This window comes from Panthera pardus, unplaced genomic scaffold, assembly GCF_024362965.1.
Source record: "Panthera pardus isolate Hobbes unplaced genomic scaffold, ASM2436296v1 HiC_scaffold_15, whole genome shotgun sequence".
Lineage (NCBI taxonomy): Eukaryota > Metazoa > Chordata > Mammalia > Carnivora > Felidae > Panthera > Panthera pardus.
The window spans coordinates 41461120-41473328 of record NW_026526710.1 but is presented as its reverse complement, the minus strand read 5'-3'; the positions used below and the strand labels follow the sequence as shown (position 1 = coordinate 41473328).

Sequence of the window (12209 nt, the reverse complement as noted above, 5' to 3'; positions counted from 1 at the left end):
GTTTTTGAGCTGGGTTTTGTTTGAGTTTTAGGAGTTCTCTGTGTATTTTGGTTATTAATCCCTTATCAGATATGATTTGCAAATATTTTCTCTGATCTTGTGGTTTGTGTTTTAACTCTGCTAGTAGCTTTTGATGCACAGAATTTAAAAATTCTTATAATGTCCACTTTGTCTATTTTTTCTTTTGTTACCCATGCCTTTGTTCTATCCAAGAAATCATTGCCAAAACCAATGTCATGAAGCATTTGCCCTGTGTTTTCTTCTAAGACTTTCATTGTTTTATGTTTTGCATTTAGATCTTTGATCCAATTTGAATTAGTTTTTAAATATGATGTTAGGTAAAAGTTCAACTTTGTTCTTTTCCATGTGGATTTTCAGTTTTCCCAGCACCATTTGTTGACAAGACTGTTGAATCATGTCGTCAGTCTTGTAAAGAATCATTGACCATATACACAAGGGTTTATTTGGCTTCCCTGTTCTATTCCATTGTTCTGTATGTCTGTCTTTATGCTAGTACCACAGTGTTTGATGACATTAGCTTTGTTATAAGTTTTGAAATCCAGAAGCGTAAGTCCTCCAGCATTGCCTCCTTTTTGAAGATTGTTTTGGCTATTTAGAATTCCTTGAAATTTCATTTTTTTAAATACTGAAATATTTAAAGTATTCTCCTTTCTGTAGATTCTGTAGTTATTTTTTGGGGATTAGGGTTACCATGGAGATTACATTTATCATCCTAAAGTTATAACACTAATTTGGGTTTATACTAGTTTAACTTAAATCACACACACACACACACACACACACACACACACACACACACCTACCTTGCTCCTTTATGCTCTGTTCCCACTCCTTTTGGCTACTGATGTCACAGAATTACATCTTTGTACACTCTGTACCCAAAACAAAAATAATTCTTTTAAATGTGTTAGTCCCTTAAATTATGTAGAAAATAAGATTTGGAGTTAGAAGACAAAATTATATTTTTAATCCAATATTTTTTTCTTTAAATGCGTTACTCTTAAATCATGTAGAAAACAAGAAGTACAGCTATAAACCATTGTTAAAATAACACTAGCTTTTGTAATTGTGCATGTGTTTGCCTTTATCAAGATGTTTATTTCTCCACATAGCTTTGAGTTACTGTCTAGGGTGCTTTTATTTTACCTTGTAAGACTCTGTTGAGCATTTCTTGAAAGGCAGGTCTAGTGGTAATGAACTGCCTCGGCTTTTATTTTTCTGGGATGTCTTAATTTCTCTCTTACTTTTGAAAGGCAGTTTTGCCAGATACAGGATAGTTTTTCTTTCAGCACTTTGAATATATTTGCATACTGCTCTCTGTCCTCCAAAGTTTCTGATGGGAAATCTGCCAGTCTTCCTACCCTGGATCCCTTGTATGTGATGATTTAGCTTCTTTCCTGCTATCAAGATTTTCTGTTTTGAAAGTTGGATTATGTAGCATATCTCTTTGAGTTCCCCTTACTTAGAGTTCATTGACCTTCTTGGATGTTTATATTCATGTTTTTTCCTCAAATTTGGGAAGTATTCAGCTATTATTTCTCCAATTGCTCAACCCTCGTTCTCCCACTTCTAAGACTTTCATGATGCATGTTGATCTGTTGGTGTCCTACAGGTCTCTTAAGCTATGTTTGGTTTTCAGTTTTTTTTTCTTTCTGTTCCCCAGACTCAGTAATTTCTGTGTCCTATCTTTCAAGTTTTCTGAGTGTTCTGCCTATACAAATCAGCTTTTGAATCTCTCAAGTGAATTTTTTGTTATTGTACTTTTCAGTTCAAGAATTTCGTCTTTGTTTCTTTTTAGGTTTTTTTTGGTCTTTATTCATATTTTCATTTTGTTTATGCATTTTGTCTTTCACCATCTCTTCCTTTAGGTCTTTGAATGTCTTTTTGATGCCTTTGTCTAGTATATTTGCCATCAGATCTTCAGGGACTGTTTCTATTGATTTGTTTTTCCCTTTGGGCTCTACTTTTCTGTTTCTTTGTATGCCTTGTAACTTTTTTAATTATCGAAAACTGGACATTTGAATCTAACGTACTAACTCTAGATAGCAAATTCTCCTCCTTCCTCGAGTTTTCTAATATGTTATTTTTCTTGCATTATTGTAGGCTGTGCTGAGGTCAGCCTTAGCTGTAAACTTAAGGTCTTCTCAGGTCTTCTTTTGGTGGTCGTGAGCAGTCATGTTTTAATTTTCTCCATAAATGCTGTTGTTTTTCAGTGTCCTAGTCTTTAGTGTCTGGCTCTTACGTGGGGGCGGGGGGAAGAATGGAGAAATGAAGGCGGGTGCGGGGTGGGGGGGGGGGTGGGGTGGGGGGGACAAAAATGAATGCTGGTCCTTTAAATCTCCTGGAAGTTCAGTCTGCTGGAGGGGCTTAAAGCAGTGAGAGGTGGTGCATGCAAGTGTGTCTACTTGCTTCCTTGTCTGCATCTCTGATCAGAAGCAGCAGTGTATCAGAGCTCAGCTCTCCAATATTTGGAGTACGGGGATCTTTTTGTTCACCCTGGTTCCTGTAAGCCATTCCAGGAATGCATGCACTGGGGGAATTTCGGGGTGGAGATGGGTAGCTGCTGCCTTGCTAAGAGCTTAAACTGACATAAATTAACCACAGTTCCCTTCCAAGCTTTCCCTGGTGGTTGTAAGCCTTCAGAAGATCCTAGAGTTCCAAAACCGTTATATCAGGCAGATTCTGCCAGTACAGTTGTTATCTAGGTGGGGAGACAGACAGATTGCTGGTGTTTCCATACTCTAGTCATTTTAGTAGAATCTTCCCCCAAGTGTATGTGTATTTTGAAATTTACTTGATATTGACAAGTGGTGCTTATATCCTGTCCATGACAGTATTAGGCATGTTTCATCTTTTTTTTTTTTTTAATTGAATTATAGTTGACATGCAATGTTGCATTAGTTTCAGGTGTATAACCTTTTTTATTTAATCTTGTAGGCAAAAAATTGTTTTATTTGCATTTATTAGTAAGAAAGAAATTTATATTTTGTGAATTGCTACTTATTTTGACAAATGGTTTGAATTTGGTTGTAGTGCTCTATATTTATTTTGAAGCTTAGTAAAATATGAAAGAGGAAACAAAGGAATTGTAAGTATGGTCACTCCAGGATTTTTATCTGTAATTTGATTTTTTCCTATTCAGGATGTTTTGCACAAGTTTTAAATGTGTTAATGTTTCAGCCTTATGATATTTTTATTGTAATGACCACATTTTAATTTTATATCTAGTTATATAATGTTTGTGTTAACCATTTGCAAAATATTTCATACCTTTAAGAGCATTCTGTCAAATATGATATAACAGCTCATGAGGTTGGTTATTTTGCAGATAAGGAAACTGAGGCTTTGAGAGCTTAAGAAACTTGCCCAAATGTTTAGTGCACTTTTTCAATAATTTAAGGAGTCTGAAGGTCAAGTTCTGGCCCTGCAACTGATTCACTTAGTTCTTACATCGTCCTTATTACTTGTAAAGTGAATTTTTTTTTGTATTAGCAGATAGTATACCAAAGGTAATTATATCACTCAATAGTAATATTATTATTTTTAAATCTAGAAATGAATACTGAAGCAGAACAGGAGCTTCTCCATCATGCCAGAAATGGCAATGCTAAAGAAGTTCGACAGTTATTAGAAACCATGGAAAAAAATCAAGTAATTGCTGACATTAATTGCAAAGGTAAGCTTTGAGTGAGTTTTTTTAGCTTTTTCTTGTGAGTATGCACAACTCTGTCATTTGTTTAGCACTAATCTTTTTGGTCTTGCTAGAAATAAATTCCCAGATCTTTTTCTAGAAAGAGTCTTCATAAGAGTAGGTAAAAGAGTAGTTTTACCTAGTAGTACCTCGTAGTTCTAAGTCCGAGAAATTGAGATCTCGTCTTAAGGTTTAGGGTCTCTGACAATTTTATCAGCTACAAGAGTGACCCTGAGCCTACAAGATGCACGCTATGATAGGGTATTATGGTTAAATCAATCAGTTTGAGTGTTCAGTGTATGCCCAGAGTCCTGTGAAGTACCTTGCAGGTGGTGTTAGGCAGGATCCCTGGCCTCATTGAGACTAGTGTAGAGGATTAATAGACTAGTCTACACTTCAAAATATGTACCAGAATATGGAACCCCAGGGTGTCATGGGATCCCATAGGAGAGGCCTGTAACTGGACCTAGAAGGATTAGCTTCTTAGAGGAAATGATTCTAAGGTGATCTATAAAGAGTGTGTAGAACTTAACCAGGTGAAAATAGAGAAGAAAAGTGTTCAAGGGAGAAGATACAGCATGTGCCAAGGTCCTGAGGTGAGAGGCAGTCCAGGTGGCAAGGGCCTGCAGGCAGGAAGGGTGAGGCAAGGTACATAGCAGCCAAATCCTAATGCACCTGTGGCAAGGTTGTATGTATTATGCTCAGGTGTGCAGAGAAATAAAATGTATCTTCTAAAATGGCTCTTATATTTCAACTAGCACCTTCTCCTTCTTGGAGTATGGAGGACTAAATAAATATTAATCTTTTGGTTTCTCGATCTTGTAGCTTTTTGATAAATGATTGGTCTTCCAGAGCCTCTCAACTCTCTTTGCCCTGTCTCCCCCAAGCTGGTGTTTAAAAATAAAGATGAGCCTTGTTGTGTGTGTCTATAGCCTTTGATTCCTCAGTGACCCTTGTCTTCCCAGTGCTCCTGAAGCATTTGTAGCTGACCCTTGGGACAAACTCAAACTCGTGTCTCTCCGTGTGTCTTACAAGTAGTGAGTGCTCCGTGACTATTACTTTGTGGCCACCTTGCAGGTGGGTGCTGGGATAGGTGGTTGCTAGGATATCTTTCTCTGTCATCCCAGATGCCACTTGCCTGTTCTTGGTGTATCCTTGATTTATCTTGCTTTCTGGGCTCATGAACAGGAGCACCATGTCTCTTCATTTGTGCCTTTCTCACAGTCCTCTGTCCCCGATGCATATTTTATTCTGCTGGGTCACATTCTTCTGTCCTAGAGCAATAAACCTTATGTCTTCACCCATGTAGGATTATTATATTTGCAGCGGAGAGAAAACTATGATCTGAGTTGTCCAGAAAATAGTTGTCTTTGGTATGCTAAAGGAATTGTAAAAATCCTCCTGGTCCTTCAGCAAAGGCTAGTTCTTAATCTTTATCTTGGGATTCTATTTTGAATGCCAGAAACATTCCTGGCATTTGATAATCCTAATGACCCTTTATCTACCCTTTCCATCCTTACCTATATATCCAGGCTACTTGGTGGAAAGTCATCTAATGGGAAATGTAAAACTGTGAAATAGATGTGAATGCTTCTTCAAAATTTCATCATTATTCCTGTCAGTCAGACTTTGTCTTAAGGGCAGTTTTAAAGGATTTATGTAGAAGATGACCTACCAGGTGATGTGCAGTTCACCAGTAGAAGTGAATGGGGGCCAGGGGACTGGATATGAGTAGTGTTTCCCCGTGGGGATAGCCTTGCACCAGGCATTTCTAGGATTTCTTTGCTATCTGATTTGTTTTTCCAAACCCTGAGACATTGAGAAAATGGTAAAATGTACTATAATTCTTTAAGAATTAAAGCTTAACAATCAACATAGAGATGTTATTGGTTGGAAGGAATTACCGATGTCAAATTGAAAGTGACAGAAGGAAACAATGGCCTGCAGTTGAAGGTTAAGGCCAATATTTCTAGGATAGGGGGAAAAAGGATCTAATCTGTTTTCCTTATAGCTGTTGTTGTGTGTTTACGGTCCTGTCTATTGCTAATGGTGAGACTTTCTTGCAAAAATTAATGTTTATATGCACAGTATACTTTATGTAAATTCTGAGTGGTGTTATTGGTGGGTGAACTGGGGAGCCCCTGGCTCTGGGATCTCAACACAGTCCATCCCAAAAGGTGTCACGGAATTCAAGGACAGATACGTAACACAGCAGATGAGCTACAAAAGCGGGAAAGTTTATTAAAGCAAAAAAGACAGTCTGGAGATGTGAGAGTGGTGAGCTAGAGGGCGGGAGGGCTGGGAGGGAGGTGCCTGCCCTGGGGGCTGGGTTTCTATCTGTCATTGACAGTTGTTAACTAGGAGGTGGAACATTCGGTACTCAGGCGAGGATTCTAATTAGAAGCAGAGTTTTGCGCCTTTTCTTCTGTATTTGGTCTTAGGTTTCTGGTCAGGGCTCCTGCCTCCTTGGGTCTGTGTGGTTTGACCCGGAGTCTTGTGGAGTGCTGCCAGAACAGGCCTCTGACTTTCCTGATAGCTGCCCATGACTTCTCTCAGCTGGCCTACAGGTATCCTGTTAGAGTAGGCACTTAGCTAGGTTCTAACAGTGTTCTGAGATATAAGTTCTGGAAGCAAAGTTGTAACCGAGGCCCAAGGGTGCCAGAGCCCGTGGCTCTGTGGGGTTCAGGCGCTCACTTCTGACAAAATCCAAAGAGGGAGACGAGTGGTGGTAAAACAAGAAAGGGATTTGTTTCCAGGAGGCCAACACCAGGAGACAGGCTAGTGTCTTTGGCTATCTCCAAAGTGCTGAAAATACTTCTAGGTTTGAATGAGGAAAATGTGGAACAAAGGGTGGTGGGTGCGTGCCGGTGGGCAGTAAAGAATAAAGGTCAGGTGGGATTGTCTTGGGATCAGTCCTGCATTGCATGGGCATGTCTGGGCAGTGCCCCCTTGCTCGAGGGGCTGGTTTTGGTACCCGTTCCAGGATGCTTTGCCTGCTGGGTCTTCTGCCTGAGTTACAAGATAAGCTGGTGAGAAGAACGTAATCGGTTAAGTGCAAAGTGAGGTCAAAACAGGGTCTTTCGAAATAAAAACATATGTTGTCCACGTCTACACGTGATTCTGTAGTGGTGTCCTGTCGCTTTGCTGGAAATTCTGAATGTGAAGTTATGTGAATGTTACCATAGTATCTGCTGGTGTTTCCCAGTGTTTCAGCATTCTATGTAGGGTACAGTCCTTTGTAAATACTCCTCAATTTGACATTTCTTATTTGTTGAACAAAATTTTTTGGATATCCGTGGTAAGTAGTAAAAAGATACTCTTGGGACACCTAGATGGCTCAGTCAGTTAAACCTCCGACATCAGCTCAGGTCATGATCTCACGGTTCGTGGGTTCGAGCCCCGCGTTGGTTCTGGAGCCTGCTTCAGATTCTGTGTCTCCCTCTCTCTTTTCCTCCCCTGCTTGCAGTCTGTCTCTCTCTCTTTCAAAAATGAAGATTAAAAAAATTAAAAAAAAAAAAGATACTCTTTACTGCTAACTTTACTACTACTCTTTACTACTTTTTACTAATAAAGAATGAAGTATTTTAAGAATCATGTAGGATTTTGGAAATTCTGATTTCTTGGAAACCTCAGATGTGAGGAGACCAGTTCAGTTCATGTTAGCTGTTAGGTGTTCGCTGGGGGTGAAAGCAATGTGAATGGCAACACACAGATATAATTAACATTTAGGGGGTGGAATCGGTAGGGCACCCTGAATGTGGGTGTGAAAAGGAGAAAGGGGGCAAGAGTGTTGCTTGTTTATGACCTGAGAAACAAGGTGAATAATGGCAATTCATTGTGAAAACACACGTGGGAAGGGGTAGAGATAATTTCAGTGACTGTGTAAAGTCGACTCTTGAAGAATGCAGGGTGAAAGGGCACCAACCCCCTGCACAGTAAAAAAAAAAAAAAAAAAAAAAAAAAAAAAAATCCACGTAGAACTTTTTTTGACTTCCACCCCCACCCCCCGCAACTTAACTGCTAATAGCCTGCTGTTGACCAGGAAGAAGCCCCGCTGGTAACTCGGTTTACACATATGTTATGTGTTGTGTGTGTGATGTGCTGTATTTTTATAAAAAAGTAAGCTGGAGAAAAATGTTAAAATCATGAGGAAAATACATTTAAAGTGTTTTGTCAACTAAACTCCATATGTGCATGGACCCACACAGTTCAAAGCCAGTGTTGTCAAGGGTCAACTGTGTACCTATAACAGGGTAAGTTCAGCTTTGTGCTTTTTTTTTTTAAAATTTCTTTAAATGTTTATTTTTGAGAAAGACACACAGAGCATGAGTGGGGGAGGGGCAGAGGGAAAGGGACGTAGAATCCGAAGCAGGCTCTAGGCTCCAAGCTGTCAGCATAGAGCCCGACGGGGGGTTTGAACCAATGAAGTGCGAGATCATGACTGAGCTAAAGTTGGATGCTTAACCGACTGAGCCACCCAGGCACCCCTCAGTTTTGTGCCTTTTGAGCACAAAGTATTTTGCATCATCCAAATGGAGGTGTCTCGTAAAGAGATGGAATATGGATTTTGAAGTCCGTACCACAGAAAAAATGAAAGCAGTGGAAGAGGGCCAGGAGATGCCGTTATTGGAGATACCAATAATGAAGGACTAATTGGACAGTGGAGCTTCCAAAGGATCCTTAAAGAAGTGTCGGGGCAACGAGAAACCCTACAGAGTGCAGGGCTGTGGCAGCCGGGAAGGCCTGTGGGCCATACTATCCGATGCTATATGCAGTGACCCGGTGTTGTGATAGCTAAAAAGTGTCCCTGTGACTTGGTGATAGCATTTGTGGATCAAAACTGGAGGACCATTTGAATGACAAGGTGGGAGATGACCCTAGTCTGCCATGGGTAGTGGGGGCTGACAGGAGTAAATGGGGTGGAAAAAGTAAGTGAAGGCAGAGCAGGGAAGGAAGAGTGAGGAGCACGGTAGCTGGTAGGGAGGATGCCATCAGAGGGCTTTTGTTGCTCTTGATTGTAAGAAGAGACCCAAGTGTTTACTTCCTCCTTACTCATAAGTGAGGAGGGAGAGGCGGAAGATAAAGGAGAAAAGTGCCTCAGAAGCAGAAAGGGGTGGAGTCCAGGGCACAAGGTCTGGGTTAGTCTAGGCCTACGGGGGGAAGGATGGAAGAACGCCTGTAGATGGGGGTACGGTGGTACATTTGGCTCCAGGAAGCCCAGGGAATTCCATGAAAACTTTACCCCTCATTGTGAAGCTAAGAGACGGAGGCCCTTTGCTAAGGGGAGTTATTTGGGGAAGAGGCTTGAGAACAGTCGTGACTTGAAGTCGCTGCTGTGGACTGTAGGAGAGCCCCTTGAAGAGGGTATTCTAAAAAGGATTTCCAGGCAGTGTCTAGAGGCTCGCGGAAGTAGGAGATCCGGAGTTTAAGGTGCTGGGAATCTACAGGGTTCTGTTAGTTTTTTTCTCCCACTGTTTAGCAACCTGGTGTGATTCTAGGAAAATCAAGCCAGTGTACTGATCAGGCTTTGGGGTTTTTGTAGGCTACTGCGACAGGATTATTGAGGGGACTGGCAAAGAAGTTAAAGTAAGGGATCAAAATGCTGGATTTGTTAAAGGAAGTAAAGATGGAGGTGTTTACATACATGAGAAGTGATCAAAGGATGAAGGGCTGATTCAGCTGAACAAGTCTGGGAGTACACCTGTGGGAATAAGCTGGAAAGTGGGAGTTGATTAGCTCAGAAATGACAGTGATACCCAGGCCCTGACCCTGGCCCTGGGGGTTAACATCAAGCAGAGGCAAAGTTTGTGGGGAAATGAGGGAGCTGAGAAACAGAGGAGCCGGCATACTGAACAACTAGTAGACACCCCTAGGGCAGTGGCAGGGTTTGCATGGGGAGAAGGACTGTCCCCCAGAGTTACTTGGTGAGGGGCGAGCCAGTGGGAGGCTGGTAGATGACAGCAGAGAAGGTTTTCAGGCTTAATGGTAGAAGTCTCACAAGAGGAGTTGTAACATGAGTGGAGTCCTTGACTACAGACAGCGTTGGCTTCTGTCGTGGGAGGACCAGTGAGTGTGGGAATTGGGGGAGGGGAGACTCCACCTGAGGGGTAAAGGAGAGTCCTTGTCATCAGGAAAAGGACATCAGGTTTCACTTAAGGACAGAAGGTAAACATTCCACAAAACAGTCCGTGGCTGTAGGATTCATTGACCGAAATTACAGGTTCCAGAGGGTACACATTTTAGGGGACATCATTGTAGGAGTTTGGGTAAGTGGCACACAAACACAGGACACTGTTGGTGGCAGCAGTCCCTCAGGGAGCTGTCCGAGGCTTGTTCCGGGTACACTGAGGCTGGTGCCTGGGGTTTCTATTGGCTCAAAACCTGAAGTCCAGGAAGCAAGGGCAGCCATTAAACCTTCAGCCCCTCCAGAGGAGTGCCCCACAGGCGACAGCATACTCCTGGGCTTTGGTAGACCCTCCCGAGTGCTGGGCTTTGGAATTTGATAGGCTATATTCCCTTAAGCCTGAGTGGAAATTTTGGTAACCTTTTGGAGCTATTGCTGCTCTAAGCTACAGTGCCCCCCGCCTTTTCTTCCTGAATTGAATTGTATTGTTTTTGTCGCACTCCCTTCTTCTGTACCTCTCCTCATCAGGGATCCGACATTTCATTGCTCTTAATTTTGGTTCTTGTTATTTAATAGAACTCTACCACTCTGGTAACCCATATCCTCATTACTTGAGATTTTATCTGGAGTCAGGACTCCATTTTATGTCACTATCTACAGAGTTAACAATTTTCCAAATGCTACAGAAAAGATTCTTTATCAATTCCGTATTTCCATTCACCCTCCTGACAAGGCACAGGTTTTCAAAGAGAGGTGCTTTTTATGAAATGCTGTGCCAAGAGAACCACATCTTTGTTAAATGATGGTAAGATGGTTAGAGACTCAGAACCTTGGAGCCAACTAGAGATTATCTACTTTGAATGTCACCCCCATCGTGTCTCTCCCCACCCTTTTAAGAATGAGGACATTGAGTTAGTGAGTTAGGAAGGTGGCACCAGAATCTGGGGCTTGTGGGTTCTAATCTATTACACTTGTTATGCTTCTGACTACGTCCTGTCTCGTCCCTCGTTTATCAGCAGTGCAATATGAAGGGGAGATTGGCCAATGTATGGAAGTACCTTGGTAAAGAGAAATTTTAGTATAAAATTACCTAAATAACATCTAAAAATGCCTTCTATTTTTCCACTTTTAGGAAGAAGTAAGTCTAATTTGGGGTGGACACCTCTTCATCTGGCATGCTATTTTGGACATAGACAAGTGGTCCAGGATCTGTTAAAGGTATGTATATGGCTCTAATTTTTTTTTTTTTTTTTTGAGAGTGACCACATGCACAAGTGGGGGAGGAGCAGAGGAAGAGGGGGAGAGAGAATCCTAAGCAGGCTTCATGCTCACTGCAGAGCCTGATGCACGGCTCCATCCCACAATCTGAGATCATGACCTGAGCTGAAATCGAGAGTCAGACACTTAACCAACTTAGCCACCCAGGTGCCCCTATGGCTCTAATTTTTAAATGAATAAAATAAATATTGCTGTTACAGAAATTATGAAAGTCTTAGAAAAGCCAACTAACCATAGTGGCTTATTTAAAGCAATAGCTCATCACTAACACACTTAATTGTTCTTTGCTAAGTACATGAATTAGGTTAGCCTGATGATTAAAATTCTGTTTTCTTAGTCATTTGATTTTTCTGTTACTGACTTTTTAAAATTGCAAAAATGGTACGAATTTGAAGATACTATTATTGTTTTTTAATATAACAGTTAAAAAATAACCAAAGCACATCTTAAATGATTAAAAAATGTCAGAATCTCTTAATGAGCACCATATGATTTAAGACCTCACAATTTTCAATTCTATGATTTTTTTCACATATTGGTATTTCTGAAATTGTGTCTTCAAATTTAATTAGTAAACTGTACATTTAAATAGTGGTATCTTTTTCTTCCTGAGAACTTACTAAATTGGTGGAGAAAATGTGGTATTTTCTTTAATATTTATTTATTTTGAGAGAGCATGCATGCATGAGCAGGAGAGGGGAAGAGAGAGAGGGAGAGAGAGAGAGTATCCCAAGCTGGCTCCATGCACGGAGCCTGACGAGGGGCTCGATCTCATAAATGTGAGATCACGACATGAGCTGAAATCAAGAGACAGATGCCTAATCCACTGAGCCACTCAGGTGCCCCCAAAATGTCGTGTTTCATTCAGGCAGTTCTTTTTTAATATTTGGGTTTCTAAAGTAGAGTGAAAGTCTATAGATTTTTAAAGAAAAGTAAACTTTTTACTCTTCTACCTATCATGTAGACTTTTACCTTTCAGGAAGCTTTATTGTTTTACTGTGAATTAAATTGAATTTTAGTGGTGACAACCAATCAATATTAATTATTTTAATTTTGAAGTATTTAATATATTTTGGGGGCTACTGGCTGGCTCAG

At 40.9% G+C, this 12209-nt stretch overlaps 2 protein-coding genes across 5 annotated transcripts in view; one reads left to right on the top strand and one right to left on the bottom strand.

Annotated features, from left to right (window-relative positions):
- Nucleotides 1–12209, top strand: part of OSBPL1A (oxysterol binding protein like 1A) — a 266632-nt gene that overhangs the window by 39360 nt on the left and 215063 nt on the right. For all 3 annotated transcript variants that reach the window (XM_053902506.1, XM_019465523.2, XM_053902507.1), the window contains exons 2-3: nucleotides 3575–3697; nucleotides 10969–11054. In XM_053902506.1, coding sequence (XP_053758481.1) covers nucleotides 3577–3697; nucleotides 10969–11054 — 207 coding nt within the window. In that variant the 5' untranslated portion in view covers nucleotides 3575–3576. The remainder of the gene's footprint in view (nucleotides 1–3574; nucleotides 3698–10968; nucleotides 11055–12209) is intronic.
- The window catches only part of LOC109276483 (E3 ubiquitin-protein ligase MARCHF11-like), an 88957-nt gene continuing 84511 nt past the window's right edge, over nucleotides 7764–12209 (bottom strand). Inside the window, exon 3 of one of the 2 annotated variants that reach the window (XM_053902519.1) lies at nucleotides 7764–10093. The gene's annotated coding sequence lies outside the window, so the exon portion shown is untranslated. The remainder of the gene's footprint in view (nucleotides 10094–12209) is intronic. The other variant, XR_008422245.1, reaches the window with a different exon arrangement.